Genomic DNA, 17365 nt, shown 5'->3' with positions numbered 1-17365 from the left:
GAAAACCATTATGCAATAGGTGCATATTTTATCAGCACGAGCTCGTGCCAAGGTTCGTATATAAAAGAATCCTGGGTCAAGCGACTTCAGTCTTGGCTGGACGAAGACGTTGAAGAGAAAATACAAATTATGAATCTTTCAGTAGAAATTGGTAAAAAAAAATTTCATTATTGACAAAATATCAGAAAAGAGAGGAAAACAGCTTTCGGTTGATAACTTCTAGTAAGGCATTTTCTATTCGGAAAATCTAGCTCACAGAGGTAGACCTTCAACTTCAGAGGCCTCAGTTGCAAAGTATTCCTTGAAAGCTTAAATGAGCTTGTATTATTTTCAGGTCAGAACTGCAACGTGATAGTTGATTTATCTGTTTCCAAAATAATTATTCAGATTAAATTAACAACTATTTCTGTCAATCTGTCACTTTAAAATAATTGACGAATAATAATAGTATTTTGGATTCCAGTAGCCAGTAGAATAGATCATGATATTTCCTAGTAGTAATATTGTTGGGTGACATGCGCCAAAATTTACGATCCATTGGGACTACACCAATATTGGAATTTGATATAATTTGTGTAGTTTCAGTACGACACGAGTATAGGTACCACTAATTTCATCAATGGAAAACGCAATTAGAAACAAGGTCAATTTAAAAGATCCGACAACAGAACTTTAAGTTTATATCGTATTTCTCTATGATTCTGTGCGTGAAAATGGATAAATCATGATGAGCAATTGAAAATGTATCATGGACGTACGAACGTCAGAAAGAGGGGTGCATATAAGTTCCACATTTTTACGTTTTACGTAAACAAAACGGTTTTGTGGGATATTCAATATTGAGCCTTTTCCCTGAGAATAGTACAGCGAACGTGTCACGAGAGGCAGCACTAGTAGTAGGGACAAACATAAACTATTCACGTGTAAAACAGTGTTATTTACGTAATATTAATTTATTATTCAAAAATGTAAATCTGATATAAAAAGTTATTTTGTGCTAGTATAATGTCAACAAAGCATTGCTGTTTTGCGAATTGTACGTCGGATAATCGATATCCGGAAAAAACGTGTTTTTTATACCAAGTTAGATGTAAGAAATGGATACATGCTTCGAGAAGAGTGGATCTAACAGTGCAAAAAATAAATAAATATTCATATATATGCTCTAAACATGAAATGAATAGTAAACTTTTCATAGTTAATTACCATTGATTAGAATGAGATATAACCTCAATCGTTTATTAAACTATATTCATTTATTATGTTTAATTAAATTTATTTCATTAACATCTATATTTGATTCATATTTCACTCGGAAATAAATCTGAAATTCATAATTATTTTAAATTTCTTTTATTACAATTTGAATCTACCGCTACTCTTTTACTATAGTCTGTATAGTAATTTGTACATTAATTAACTTTATTTCCAGTTACTTTTAAATTTTGGCATGCAAGCCAACGTTTTAATGTTACAACATTGTTATCCTTTACAGTTGCAAATTTTAGTTTTGCTCCAGGAACATCTTCTTCTGTTTAAAACATTCGTTTTTAATTGTACTTTACCATATGTTTATATGAGGATTAGGCAGTGTTTGTCCCTACCGAACTACTAGCGCTGCTAGTGAGTGATTTTTCGTACTTCAGGAAAAAGGTTCATTAGTTCTGTTTTAATCTCCCAAATTATTTCCCAATCTTTTGAAAAATTACAAAAAGGTGTTTTCAGAGGTATACCTATTTAACAGTTTGCCTAAAAATTGTTGACACAACAGGGTGTTAAACTTCTTAAGAAAAGTTAATTGATATATGTATTTGAAATATTTATTTTAATATTAAGGTCTATCGGCATTTCAATAAAAGATATATCATTAAATTCTGTGAAGGCCCATTATCACTACCAATTATATAACTTTCGGAGATGGATATTAATTTTTCTTCATTAATATCTTCATTTGATAAACATGGTTTTGAGTAACTCGTTATTCATGTTAACAGATTTTAAACAGACTTATCCCATTCTCCAGATACAGGTACGCATTTTCCGGCGCTAATGTACAATAATAGGAAAAGTGTATAAGAGAGGTTACGAAAAGAGGCAATTTTCTAGCATTTGTGGAGTTATAGCCATGCAAGCCCTCTTTGTGGTTTCCTTCAGTTCATCAATATTGCCAAAAGTTGAGACGAATACCTTCTCTTCAATGAAGCCCCACAATGAAAAGTCCAGAAGGGTCAAGTCAGGTGAACATTGTGGCCATTTATTAGGACCATTGTTTTCTTCACATCGCCCTGGCATAGTCGTATTGAGAAAATCTCTGCAAATAGTTCTGCGATGTGGCGGAGCTCGACCATGTTGGAAATACAGATATTTTCTCATAATATTCAAAGGAAAATCTTTCAACTCAACTAGTCTTCGACAAAAATTCCAAATATAATTTCCCCATTAAAATGTCTCAAAAAAGTAGGGAACTATGATCTTGGTGTCTAACACAAGCCAAACATGAACTAAAAATCTCTCTGAGAAATTCGTAGATCTAATTAGAAGGGAATTTATTTGTTGGTAGCCATCTACAAAATATTTTTCTCCTATCATAGTCTGTAAATTTCAGTTTTTTCATAAATTTTTCTCCCCAATTTTTATTTGCCAAAAAACACCGTAAACAAATATTTATGTTCTATAAAAATTGACTTCTGAACAGTTCTTCCCAATTTATACAAAATCCCTGAAATGCATGGGCATTCACTTATATGTGTATCTTGTATCTTTGAGTTCTAAGATATTGGTTTCTACTTTTTTGAGACTACACAAATATTAAGGATATTTATTCGGAGATATAGGTCGGCATACACATGTATATTGTAATACAGTGGCTACAAAAATCGATGAAACAAATATGAAACAGTATTGAAAGTTTCTTTGACATTTTTTTTACATCATTCGAGATGGAGACGGTTGAGCCAAAACACGAATTCGACAATTCTAGTTATTAACAAATATTTCAAAAAAACCATCATTTGCAGGCAGAGCATATTACTTGTTTTTCTGTCAGATATCTGCCACACGTACCTACAAAATCGTAGATCTTACATGAGAGGCAAGAATTCGGTATTGTTCGCCTACACCTCGGAAATATATTCAATTTGACTGTTTTACCAGACTACAGATATTTTAGCAGAATAGCCATATATTAAACTTATTGTTGATGAATGTTTCGTCACTCTCAATATTTTTTTAAGACTTGAAGAGTCTTTGTTGCTCTTATTTTGCAGAATAATTGGCACTTGTATGACCTTCCTTATCGTGAACACAGTGTATAAAAAATAACAATTAAAAACATTTGGTTTTTCCAGTGTCTTTATTAACAATTCAGATTCTAGAGATGAATTCAGTTCAACATTTATGCTAGATACAAGATTTTTACAAAAAAAGTCATAACTGTGAAAAAAACAAATGATTTGGTAATGTGGTCGAGCACCGGGCAAAATCATAATTTTCAAGAACTATACTTGGAGTTCGTCTCTGCATGTATGCTTGTCATAATTTCAGAACTCTTAATTTATTATAATAATTATTTATATTTTTTTAAATTAGTAAAGTGGAATTAGAATCTCTGACATGAAATTAATATTTTGAACACACTTTTCCACACCAAGTTAGCATCATCAGGACAGATTTCCATTAAAACTTTGAAATCTGAAAATGTGTTCTGTAACCGCGTAAAATCTTTGCTTATTTAAAAATGTTACTATAGTCAACAAGAATACCTGGACGATAATTTAATGTTCTTTCGTTCTTTTTCTAATAAGTCTAATTAGTGTTTATAGTATGCTTTTTGTTTTTGATTGACTTCCCATATGTACATTTGTACCCAATTGGCAAAAATAAATTATTATTATTATATATTTCATCAGCAAATTATTATTTGATCAGCCAATAATTATTTCAATGTGTTATTTTATTTATGACTTGTATTTATGTGTGCAACATCTTTACTTTTATTTCAATATTTTTTCATGTACTGTGACCTGCCATAAATGTACTTTTATGTAAAATGGTTCAATAAAATTCTACTTTAGATATTCAATAACTTTTCTCCAGTATGAGTACGCCAATGATTTTCAAAATGGTCTTTTTGTGCACAGCTATATTTGCATAAATGACATTTGAATGGCTTTTCTCCAGTGTGCGTTTGCATATGTCGTGTCAAATGGCACTTTTGTGTGAAACGTTTTTGACACAAATGACATTCGAATGGTTTTTCTCCAGAGTGTTGAAACATATGCAGTTTCAAATGGTTTTTTATATTAAAACGTTTTTTACACAAATTACATTCAAAAGGCCTTTCTCCAGTGTGATAGCGAGAATGCTTCTCCAAATCACTTTTCCGAGTACAGCTATATTTACACAACTCACATTCGAATCGTTTTTCTCCAGTATGATGAAACATATGTTGATTTAAATGGCTTTTTGTTACGAAACATTTTTTACACAAACGACATTCGAAAGGCCTTTCTCCAGTGTGAGTGCGTAAATGCTTTTTTAAATGGCTTTTTCGAACACAGCTATATTTACACAATTCACATTCGAATTTTTTTTCTCCGGTGTGTTGAAAGATATGTTCTTTTAATTGGCTTTTTATAGTGAAGCTTTTCTCACACAAATCACATTTGAAAGGTCTTTCTCCACTGTGAGTGCGAAAATGCCTTTTCAAATCGCTTTTTCGAATGCAGCTATATTCACACAAATGACATACGAATGGCTTTACTGCATTGTGTTGAAACATATGTTGTGTTAAATGGCTTTTCGTAGTGTAACGCTTTACACACAAATGACATTCGAAGGGTCTTTCTCCGGTGTGAATGCGCAAATGCTTTGACAAATCGTTTTTCCGAATACAGCTATATTTACACAAATGACATTCTAATCGTTTCTCTCCAGTGTGATTCAACATATGTTGTTTTAACTGGGTTTTTATAGTGAAACGTTTATTACAGAAATGGCATTCAAAAGGCCTTTCTCCAGTGTGAGTACGAATATGGTTTACCAAATCACTTTTCCGATTACAGCTATATTTGCACAAATGACATTCAAATCGTTTTTTACATAGATCATTTTGGAAAGTTTTCATGGAAGATGCAAGTTCACAATCAATAATTTCCTCCTTGATATCTATACTTTCATATTTCACTTTGCTCTCAAGAGAACATTCATTATTTCCGAATATATCGTCATTTATCGTTTCATTTCGGTCAATTACTTTGAGAAATTGTTGCTCCTCGCATTTTAGTAAGTCAGTACCAAGAGCGTTTTTGAGATTCTTGTCATTACACAGTGAAAAACTGATGAAAATTAATATGTCTTCTAGCTTGTCAATACATTTGTTGCATATGCTACTCCTCGAGACCTAAAAAAGGACTATATAACATTTTTCTACATGAAACAAAAATCAGATATAAACTCACATCAAGTTCTGTGAGATCTATAAATAGGTTCGCCAGAAGTTTCTTCTCTTCAAACGGTGTTAAGCATTTTTTAGACAAGCAAATTCGACATACTTGAGATTCCTCATTATGAATAATATCCTTTTCACAATTTTCGTTTGTTCTAGCTGTTAAATTTTCTTCCATTTCTTTTTGTGTCATCCAGGTTTCTTTCATCTTCGTGTCATTATCCTTTGAAGTGTTTACCAAAAGTGATATATTTTCCAGTTTACTGGCACATTCATCGCACACATTTTTTGGATATTCAACTGTTGAGCAAACCTTCAAAAATATTAGTCCAAATCAATAAAACCATTTAGTCATATTCATAGTTGATATGTAGCTAACAGTAGGTACAACAAAAATTTAGGAATATTTTACAAGAATGGGTCAAGTTTTGGAATTTTGAAGGAACAATCTGTATATTTTAACAATTTTGAATTTCTGAAACAATCAGAATGTCACTTTTTCAGAATATTGCATTTAGGTGGCCTTAAACCTAACTTAGATTACTGTTGAATACATATGTGTGAACTTGTTAACTATTTTGTAAAAAATAGGCATTGCTGTAAATAAATAAATAAATGACTGGACATAAAATAATTAAAGAACCAATCTCACTTGAGATATGGTGTTATTGGAAATTTCTTTAATTTTTCAATTTACTGACATTGATGTCAGTAAATTGTCAGAGGGAGATCAGATTGATCTTTCTCTTGAAGATGATCACTTGGTGATCGAAACACGTGTCGAGGTGTTAAAATAACGCTTTGGTGTTGGGAAAAAACTCCAGTAATATTCATTTAATTAGATTACTGTAAAGAAAGTACATCACCATCATACTTTTTTGAGGGGATCAAGGCTGTCAAAATGTAGTGAAATTTTATGATGAGAAGGAAAAACTTCATTTCCCCATCTTTTAACTGTTTGGGATACCCGCTAGTTTAAAGGAATGATATGAATGAACTTACATCTATATTCATAATAGTATGGAATAGTGCAATCAAACAATCTACTTCTTCAAATGGTCTTAAATCATTTCGCCTCAAACAACAAATTCGACAAATGAATGGAAAATCTTCCAGAGTTATAACTGAATTTTTGTTATCCTCTTCCATTTTTCAAAACCTTATGAAATAGTTGTCATAATATAATAAAACCTTCTCTCCTTTTGTCATTACTTTTTTAATGACCGTTCCTTCCCACTCGGGCGCATTTGACCAATCTCCTCCTGTTAATTAACAGTAGCTTCGTCGGGGGGCGCAGCGGTCTTGCTTTACGCAGTGCTGCCACCCTATTTATTATTTCATACTTTTTTCCGTTTAAAAAAAATTAATGAATAATTATACAATAGTCGCCTCCTCATCGGGAGATCTTCTAATTTTTTCTTTCACTCAAACTAACATTTCTCAAAATTCATATAGAACTGACGACCTCATCGAATTAGTCGACATTCAGCCATTTATGCAGATCCAGGTATTTATGCAATCATGACAATTATTTCAACTATACCTCACTTTTGAACTTCACTCCGCTCCACTCCATTTTGTCGTCGGAGAGAAAGTCCATATAATAAAGTATTTTTACTATATGGACATTTTGGATAAATGCGCCATACGGAAGCAAAGGCCAAGAAAACTTAAACAGAGAGAGAGAGAGAGTTATATAGACATTTTAAAACAAACATTTATTATTCAGTAATAAACTTCACCTTATCACGAAATTACAAAATAAAGTATAATCATAGGTATGGATATGACATATACTTGATAATGAAAATACGGACTGGTCTTAACATCATTTGTACATATATTCCACATGCGGATCACACAACGTCTTAGGCACTGCGACACAGCACTGTGTGATAAATCGAATCCCAAAATTTTCACAATGGAAATGTTTAACAAGTAAAACATCGCAACGTGGTATCTAACGTTAAGTGTATGCGTAACGTAAGTTCCAAGACGTGAATCTTTTCATCTTTTTTCAGTTGTTGGAGTCGATGTTCTCTCTTTAATGGTCAGTTCATATTATGGACTGAGATAATCAGCAGTAAACTATATTATACTACGTTGGTATACATTTCACTGATAATCAGTGACGTTATAATGTGGACTGGGCATTGAAGAGAGAACACTTACTCTGACAACTGAAAAATGATACAGAGATCCACATTTTGGCATTACGTCATTCATGCACTTGAGTGTCATATTCAACGGCATGGTGTTTTACGTTTTGCATACTTTTATTAAAAAAAATTCAATGTTGTTATAGCAGCCCTGAATAAATATTCAATATAAAAAAGTATGACAAATACTACTACGCATTTTCTACCCCATTTTAATCCCGCTACTTTGTTTCAGAGGCTCAATTTCACTTCAAAGTGTATCAGATTCTTCTACGGTTTTTTTCCAATAATCAAAATGACTTGACCAAAACCACTTTTTCTGTTAGGTATGTTTTGACAATACCACGCAAATCTGGAAAAAGATTTTGCTTAGAAAGCCAGAATGGATAGGTTACCCATATGTTCAATGAAGAGCTCTTGTGTTGTCTTTTGATATTTAATTTTCATTTACCATTGTTAACTTTGTACGGCGGAACAAAAATTATTGATCTTTCCTTCCATTTAAAAACTTTCACTAGAGCAAAAAAACGTTGAATTGTAAAACTGATTGTTTGATCCAACTAATTTGAATGACTTTCAAATTAATTATTACTAAAATCTGTACGATCATGAAATTGTATGTACTTGATAACTATTGAAATAAATGAACGCAATGGAGACAGAATCGTACAAGTGTCCAGATAGAGTTTTTGTCTTTGTTGGTTGGAAAAAAGATATGTAGAGTTTCAATTCAACGAAAATTTCAATTACGACCTATCACGCACAATATTGAATATGGAAAAATGTGGGACTGAAGGAACGGATGTAATTTAATGGCCTCCTCAGTCATGAAATTGAAAACAATTTAAACTTTTGTGGCCTTCACAAAACCACCATTCAATCCAATGCATTCAACATATCGCATCGCTTACGAACATTTTTTATGTTTTCTTGAGCATATAGTACCACTCGATTCCATTGGTCATTATTTATAGACATTATGTTCAAGATCAGAAACTATAAAAAAACGAGGATTGTTAGGTCCGGTGATCTAAGTGGTCATCCAATTAATTCACTACCATGTCGAGTTGATTCAGTCAACTCTTATGTATAAAAAAACCATATAACTGCAAATACAAATTTGTTGTTTCTGCAAAGAAGAGTTCATCGAGTGTGTACGATAATTCATTCAATTGAAATTGTAGGAAGCTTGCGAAATTGATGTTGCTGTCAAAAAAGGAAGGGCATAGTTTTCAAATTTGATTCCCTTATAATTTTTTCAATGACGAAAGCTTTTCTATGTAATTTTAACATTAATAATTCCACAACTACGTGTGGCCAGATGAAAAAAAATGCAAATGTTTTTTTTTCGATTTTCATCATTAAAAAATACTTAATAAAAGTTGGCCATGAAATTGAAGACTCATTTGTGAAATTTGATGTTTCAGTAGACTTCTATGTCAACCTGAAGAAACAATAATGATTTCAATCGATTGAAATATATAAAATTCATTAGGGTGTTTCTATTTTGAAAGGTTCACACCGTACATTCATCTTCTACTTGAGTTTTTGTATTACGATGAACATTAGGTATACCATGGCCATCAGTCATCAACAGATACTTATTTTGAAATGGAGAATTGTTCAGAATCAACAATAACCTTTTGGTAACTCTGTCGTCCTTCATAACCTGGATCCCATTAGTTATTGGAAAAAATCGAAAAATGGAAAAGTAATTTCTCCGTAAAAAACAGTTAAATACAATTTTTATCTACCTTCAATATATAGACAAAATCGATGAAAATAGGAAAATTTCATTTAAAATTACTTCAGATATACAAATGTGTCCTTTACAGTTTCGGCTGCATTTGTTATAGTTCAGGAAACGTTTGTTATTTTGGAAACGATTAACGAGTCCGATAAAAGGCGGCACATAAGTTTTTTTCGTAAAATGATACTGTTTAAAATTTGTCATTATTGATTCTAGAACTTAACGCAATGAAATAAAAATGACTGACCTTTACCGTTTATATAATCTAATTACTTTTCTTAATATCTACCTACACTAAGAGGCCCAGGCCAAGGCAACTGCCTAGTAAGTAGTCTAGTTCAAGAAAGTCATTCGAATCCTAATATCACATACGGAGTAATGTTCAGTGAAAATCTCACAATTAAATGTTACTTGAATGAATTACGAATACGTCATGGATTTTCATCAAGTATCGGCCATTCCATGGTATATATTTTAATTCATTAAATATGATAATACCAAGGAATGAAAGAATAAAAATGGTTTGGCGAAAAATTCTTATCGTAATTTTTCTCCTAATTGTGCTTTATTGTACATCAACAATTTTTTTCAGGTTTCAGGCTCACATAAAAACTTTGATGATTTCCAAAATAAAAGCCTGCAGTTTTTTTCTTCCTTGGAAGTATTCTTTAGGGGTAATTTTTGTAGAAAAAAGTGAAAAACTTTCAATTTATTTATGAAAAATCAAATATGTTAAAAAAGCCTGTGTAAAGCATTAAATTATTTTTTTCCGATTATTGAGTTTTTTTTAATTATTCACCGTTATTGTTGAAAAATTGTTATAAACAAATGCATTGTACATTACATAATTGGATTTTTTGGGAATCTGATAATTAAATAATGATTAAAAATGAAAGCTCAAAAAATTATTACATAAAACACTGTTAATAATTATTATAAATATCAAAGAACGTTTTTTTTGGTAAATTTATTATTTTTACTGCTGTTTTGTATTTTGAAAAAAAAATTATTATTTATAATTGTCGGTTTACTAATGAAAATACTGTGTGAAAATTAATTTGCTCAATTCAAATTGAAAATCAAATAAACAAATAAAAAAATAATATACTTTTTCAGAATAGAAAAAAGTAGTATGAAAACGTACAAAAAATGTTTCCTTGATTTTGATATTTACTGACAGAAATGAATAGTCAATTATTAAATGCCTTTTTTGCAGTTTTTTTGGTTGCACAATTTTTTTAACGATAATAATGAAAAGTAAAGAAAATCATATAATGTAACTTGTAATGTAATGTAAAATGTAACTTGTAATCAGCATTTTTAAAGAAAAAATGTTCATTGTTTTGAAGACAGAAAATAAAATCCTCGAATATAAAAGATAAGTGAGGCATTTCAAAGCGGTCAGTTGCAAAGACAAGCTTCGACATCGACTGCAGATAGAGATTCGTCTTATGTCTGTCACTGCCACTGATCTTTGCAAACAATTCAAATTTTGTTATTAAACTCAGTTTATGGGTTTGAAATAATATTCTAATCAACTCTTTCTATTTTTCTAATATCCCAAGCAAAATTTCTAGTTTTCTAGAAAAACATATTTTAGCTGTGTTACGCCAGCGACGCAAAATACGGAAATCGCATTTAAAAATGCCATAATTAGGTACTTTTTAGGCGCTTTTTAGGTACCGAAGTCAAAAACTAGGTACTCTGTAACTTACACCGCAACTCAATACTCAAAGTTGCGTTGCTAGCATTATGTAATGCTAACAACGCAATGAAAATAATAATTAAATAATGAATGTTGAGGAAACACTATTAGGTGCTAAATGGTGAGGATCGTAAAATTTTGTGAATAATAAACAAAAGCTAAACGACAGATCTAAGAATCAGGTCTTTCGAAAACGAGGACGAATGCTCAATCAGGTATGAACTAAGCGTGGTAATAAGGTGCTAATTAGGTGCTTGCAAGAAATTAAGATAAAAACGACCGTGAATAAGCGGAAAAAAAATTCGGGATACCTGATTTGAGAAAAAAAATTAACAATATACAATCAAGTCTTGAAATGCTCGTAAACTCATACATAGACAATCAAAATAAAGTGCTAATTAAGTGCTCACTAGACATTCATAGTAAACCTAGATTCTATAATGCCCATAGGACTCATGGACCTGAAAGCCACCATGACTGATGTACTGAGTTTTTATAGTACGTTTCTCAATAAATAATGGTAAGAAAATAAAGTGCTAATTAGGTGCTCATTAGTTATTTGTAGTAAACCTAGATTCCATAATTACTATGGGGCTCATGAACCTGAAAACCACCATGACTGACTGATGTACTGAGTTCTTACAGTACGTTCCTCAATCAATAAGGGCAAGAGAATAAAGTGCTAATCAGGTACTCATTAGATTTTCATGAACTCAGGTGTTCCAGGTGAATTCCATGAACTCAGGTGTTCGATGAACACCTGAACTAAAAATTTCCGTGGTTGATGTTCTTTATTGGATTGGTATCTGATTCATTTCGTTAGTGAACGTCTGAGAAAGCTGAAAATAATCTATTTCTATGAAAATGTCAAGAATTGATCCTCATTTTTACAAAAAAAATGGGCGTTTGCAAGATGACTTTTAACTGGTTCGTCTATATGAATGGAGTGATCCAATAAAAACAGTCTTTCGCTTACCATATAGAATTTTTTTTTAGAATGTTACAAAAATTCTTTCAGAAGTGCAGCTCGATATGTAAACTCTTTATGGAGGTCACTGAATTTATAGTGTTCTTTTTAAATAACACGAAAAACCTGTTTTTTTTTTTTCGTTTTCTTTCAGTAGAACTACGAAAATGATTTTGAATAAAATTTTGAAGCTTCTGTTCTTGTCGGCAGTTCAATTCTCATTAAAGAAGCTCTGATCCTTTTTTGTCGACCTAACAGATGAAGATGTATGAAGCTCTGAAAACCTGCGAGGATAAATATTTGCTATTATTATAGTAAAAAAATAAAAATTCTAAATCTTCTCTTTAGTCTGTTTAAGATAAAATCTCACACTTCTTATGTTGAATCAAATGATGGTTATCGGGTCTATGGTGGTTATCGGGTCCATAAGCTCCATAGTACCTAATTATTCTCTTGCCCTTATTTATTGAGGAACGTACTATAAGAACTCGGTCCATCAGTCATAGTGGTTTTCAGATCCATAAGCTTGATAGGCATTATGGAATCTAGGTTTACTATAAATATCTAGTGAGCACCTAATTGACACTTTATTCTCTTGCCCTTATATTTATTGAGAAACGTACTATAAGAACCCAGTACATCAGTCATGGTGGTTTTCAGGTCCATGAGCCCCATAGCAATTATGGAATATAGGTTTACTATAAATATCTAATGATCACCTAATTAACTCTTTATTATCTTTCCCTTATTTATTGAGGAACGTTCTATAGGAACTCAGTACTTTGCGTCGCTGGCACAACAGAGCTACATATTTCAACTCCAAAAATTATGTACCTACAAGACGTTACCAAGAATGATGTAATTTCACAAACCTCCAATAACAATTAATTTTCGAAACGGGAAATCGTGGTTCATAAAAAATAAAAATCGCTCTGAATTGGCGTACCAAACCGTAGTTTGATGATTTAAAAAAGTTCATTTCTTGTTACAATGCGATGCAATTTCAAGACGAAGCAAAGTTGCTATTTTCCTAAATGAAATAACGGAACGGAAAAAAAGTGCACTTGTATTCCATTTCGCGGGCACCTTAAAGTGTTTGACCCTCAGTTTCAGCGGACATAAGCAGTTGAAGCGTGAAATAAACAAACACCAAGTGGAAATCAAAAAGTGTGACAACCGCAGAAATGCTATCAAATAAATTCATTCTAATTTCGTTGGCAACTAATTCAATCACATTCACCTTTTTTGTGTTCACCTAACTGGGAAAAATTCGTTTAAAATATTCATATTGAAAAAATTATAATGCACTTCCTTCCCAACAGATCACAGCAGGGAAAGTATATATAAGTCGACTAAGAATCTGAACTTTCATCAGTAAAAACTAGATCTTTGCATAAAGAGCATGAAGTCGTCAATTGTAAGTACTTCATTATTTTCTAAAAAAAAATATTTCACGAGACGTTTTCTTTAGTTTGAATAAACTAGCAATTATTGTTGACAAAATAAGATCCTATCTACGGTATGAACCTTTATTTTGCGCCTTATTTTCCCTTGCCCCAGTCGGTCTTACATTTCACCACTTGCTCATATCTATCTTATATCCTTTCAATGAGGAATCTGTTTCCTCTAGAATTCAACTTTGTTGGTTTTTCTATTTATTATTATTTATTTGTATTAGCTGTTTAATTTCATTATTTCTTGTGACTGGGATTCCTACTTCCTACATAAGTGTTTCTATCTTATTTCACTTTTTTTCATCGGGTCTGTACATTTTTTCACCCATCGTTTAAACCATTCTGTGTTACTTTTATATACATTTTCAATCTGAGCATTCCAAATATGCATTTGGTTTTGACTGCACTTCCCTGCTTGTTGGTTTAATTTATTTAATTGCCTATCAAAAATTACCCAAATACGTTGCTTTCACTGAAGAACTGCTTCATTATATGAAATAAAATTAAGAAAATGCTGTTAATTTTTCCGCTGGGTTTTTATTCAAGTCAGTGTCGAAACTCTATTTTGATATTTTTTATTCTTTTATTTCATTAGAAATTGAATATCTTGATCAACCTTCACTATGAATGCACTGTTCGTTAAGGGTTCTATATTTTGAGTTTTTAATTGATTTATTGATTTCCATGGCTTCCAACAAATTCATTTTCCTTCCTTTACTACATGTATGTAAGATTTTGAGATTTTCCTTACTTATTTTGTGGTTTGTTTCTTGTAGAGGTTCGTACACAGAATATTTTTTGTCTAAACGATGTGTTCACGGAGTCTTACTTCGAAATTTCTCCCGGTCTGGCATACATGTAGTGAAGGAAGGAAAATGAATTTGTTGGAAGCCATGGAAATCAATAAATCAATTAAAACTCAAAATATAGAACCCTTAATGAACAAACAGATTTGTGTAGGTCTCCACTTTTGAATTTATGAAACAACTCTCTGCGCATGTTTCGCTAACCAAGGGTTAGGATTAAGAGCTTTAGCAGGAGATGACCAAGGGTCTTAGTTATCTCCTGATGATGCTAACTTGGTAAGCGAAACACGTTTTGAAAGACACTATTTTTTTCTGGTCTGAGAAAAATGTTTTCAATAGAATCCAGAGGTTCCAAATTCTACCTATCAATATATTGAAGCCTTTCGCTATCAGGTGATTTATCTTGTAACACATGGATTAGGTACATCTGCGGACAATCATTCGAATGATAAGAAGAAAGAATATAGACATTTCATTTGCAAAACAGAACATCACAATAAATTCTCTCAATGATATTGGTTTTCGGTATTTTTTGTGTGTCCAACCTATATAATAACATAATAATATTATATTTTTATCGATTCATTTACTTAACCTTTCCTTCGTTAGTTCTTCATTTTCTATATATTGAAGAAGAATTAGAAAGTAAAAAAAGGTTTTGTTCTCGTGTCAAAAGTTTTTATCCAAACAAAATTAATAATTATTAATATAAAACCATAGTAATAAAAGCAAAATAATAAATAGTATTTAGCATTCAAACTATTTTTAAACAAACAGCAAATTCAGATTTCATGAAATATTTGAATGTGTTGTTTCTAAACATGCACACATCAACAATGATTTAATTTTCAACGAGGATGAACGCAATATTGGCTTATCAATACTCATATCAACATCAAGAAATTATGTAATCAGCACTCTCCTTTGTTTCCAGATTATATTTGTGTTATCTTCACTTTGGATCGTGGAAGGGTCGAACATCACAGAGGCCAAAAACAAAACAAAAAGAAACTTATCAGGCGATATCCAAAATTACGGCGAATCCAATATAGTATGGCTGAACCCCGATAAACACTCCTTGGTACTTCGAAACGCAAACGTTTACTTTCCCAACGTGAGGCCAGCATCAATAATTGAGGAACCCAGTTCATTGGTGAAGGTGTCTACTGAACAAGTTTTGAATGAATTTGATCAGTCACCAACAAACGCAGGTCCCAGTGTTCAGTTGAAGCAACTCTTTCAACCTGGGCAAAACTTCAACCAAGAGTTGTCAGGGCAAGCGTACAAACCCTTCCTCCACAACAATGCCCCCAACGTTGTGAGCACCAGTAGTTTCAATCAAGACATAGCAGGACAAGGGTACAAGCCATTTCTACATAGCAGCTCACCTAGCGTCTTGAGCCAGAATAACTTCAATCACATGTTAGGAGGAGCTGCACACAAACCTTTTTTACAGAATAGCGCCTCTAATGTCGTGGCCTCGAATAACTTTAACCAAGAGTTGGCTGCACCAGCATATAAGCCTCTCTTACAAAACACCGCTGCCACTGTCATGAGCCAGAATAACTACAACCCAGGTGTAACTGTACCAGCATATAAACCTATTCTTCAAAACAACGCCCCTAGTGTTGTAGGATCAGAAACAATAGTCACTCCTGTGCAACACGGTCATCTCGTGCAAAACAACCTCCAGCCCTTTAACAGCTTTAAACTACATCCTCTGTACAACGTTCAACCCCAGTATGCTGGACCAAAGAAATACATTTACGTGAACGGCAGATTCATTTACGATCCAAATACTCCGCATTTTCAAAATCCACAAACTTTTTACCACTCCAGTCAACAATTTCCTCAAAGGCAACCAATAGTAAATTACAATCACCCTGGAGTACCTAGACAGAACTTAGTACCTCCATCAGCTCATCCTTTATTAACTCAAAGTAGATTCCAACCCCCTCCAAAAAGTCAACAACAGCCCATCAATATCCCTTCTACTGCCCCGCCAAATACTGGAAGACAGCAAAAGAAACCAGAACATAGGGAAGAAGAAAAACCAGTTGAAGAAAATAAAGAGGAAGAAGATAAGGAGGAAAATAATGAAGAGAATGAAGAGTACTACCAACATGAGGATGACTCTGATAACTATGAGGGTCCGGAACGTGAAAGATACTCATTTGACGATGACGATGAGGACCACCATCTTTCTTTGAGAGATCATGATGATATAGAGGATGATGATGAAGACGATAGCAATAGAGGATCGACAAGGCATGTCACAAAAGTAAATAAGTACCCTAAAAAGTTTTATAAATCCGGCAAAAAAGATGAGATCATCTATGGTAGTAGATACGAGTACCCAGAAAAAAAGCACCCTAGAGGCTCTGCCAAGAAACAAAGCATGCGGTATAAATCCTACAAATATTCCAAAGACTCCGACCAGGAGGGTATTGAAGGAAAACAGTCTCAGCATGTTCCTGTGACACATAAACAGAAGATTTTCAAAGAAAAGTGGTATCTTTCTAAAAGTTCAGCAGATAGAGAAGGCTATGATGATTGATTGTGATTCGATATGTCAAAATTAGGATTTGAGACTGACCTCCGAACGTGTATATAAATGTCGAAAAGATCTTCCTCGATACATAGCGTTGATCACTTCTTGGCGTTCACGTATAACTGCAGAATGACTTGATGACCCAATGACATGTGCATATTGTTACACGAGATGTAAATAGATGAAACATGTGCAAATATATATTCCTACGTATTTTAACTTGATGATATATATGATTTTATACTTTTTATAAATGTTTTTGTTAATCCAACAAGTGAAATAAATATATTTCAAGATAAATTTGGCTTTACTGAAACTATGGTATTGTTTGAAAGGTATCGAAAATACACACATGCTCCTGCTCTATTTTCAGGTTATAAACACAGCAATGATGAAACTATGCTTTTGAATTTCTCAATGTTACATCAACAAAATTGGCGTCTTCAGGGACGTGTCCCAAAACTTGAGAAGATAATTTTTTTGAAGATTTTTCTTTATTTGGCATCAACTTTGATACCCTATAGAAA

The 17365-nt window shown here is 32.5% G+C and overlaps 2 protein-coding genes across 3 annotated transcripts; one reads left to right on the top strand and one right to left on the bottom strand.

Moving 5' to 3' along the window:
• Positions 1-3333: 3333 nt before the first annotated feature.
• On the bottom strand, positions 3334-6726 carry LOC111517681 (uncharacterized). Of its 2 annotated transcripts, none has more exons than XM_023173899.2 (3): positions 6449-6721; positions 5460-5759; positions 3334-5401 (listed from the first exon to the last, which is right to left on the bottom strand). In XM_023173899.2, the coding sequence occupies exons 1-3, from the start codon at positions 6593-6595 to the stop codon at positions 4070-4072; spliced, it is 1779 nt and encodes a 592-aa protein (XP_023029667.2). In that variant the 5' UTR covers positions 6596-6721; the 3' UTR covers positions 3334-4069. The 2 variants fall into 2 exon arrangements, with proteins under 2 accessions (XP_023029667.2, XP_074028583.1); XM_074172482.1 differs by having other exon boundaries at positions 5273-5412; positions 6449-6726.
• Positions 6727-13299: 6573 nt separating this feature from the next.
• Positions 13300-17132, top strand: LOC111517661 (uncharacterized). The gene is made up of 2 exons (XM_023173866.2): positions 13300-13444; positions 15222-17132. The coding sequence occupies exons 1-2, from the start codon at positions 13430-13432 to the stop codon at positions 16842-16844; spliced, it is 1638 nt and encodes a 545-aa protein (XP_023029634.2). The 5' UTR covers positions 13300-13429; the 3' UTR covers positions 16845-17132.
• The last annotated feature ends 233 nt before the right edge of the window (positions 17133-17365 follow it).

This window comes from Leptinotarsa decemlineata, unplaced genomic scaffold (assembly GCF_025532065.1).
Source record: "Leptinotarsa decemlineata unplaced genomic scaffold, Ldec_3_MD MMD2_tig00000133_RagTag_RagTag, whole genome shotgun sequence".
NCBI lineage: Eukaryota > Metazoa > Arthropoda > Insecta > Coleoptera > Chrysomelidae > Leptinotarsa > Leptinotarsa decemlineata.
The sequence above is the reverse complement of the archived record's forward strand: the minus strand, read 5'-3'. Positions and strand labels throughout refer to the sequence as shown.

Coding starts and splice junctions, on each gene's coding strand:
- LOC111517681 (XM_023173899.2), bottom strand. CDS start 6,595: ATGGAAGAGGATAACAAAAATTCAGTTATAACTCTGGAAGATTTTCCA. Junction 5,760..6,448: donor ATACTATTATGAATATAGAT/GTAAGTTCATTC, acceptor ATATTTTTGAAG/GTTTGCTCAACAGTTGAATA. Junction 5,402..5,459: donor TAGATCTCACAGAACTTGAT/GTGAGTTTATAT, acceptor GTCCTTTTTTAG/GTCTCGAGGAGTAGCATATG.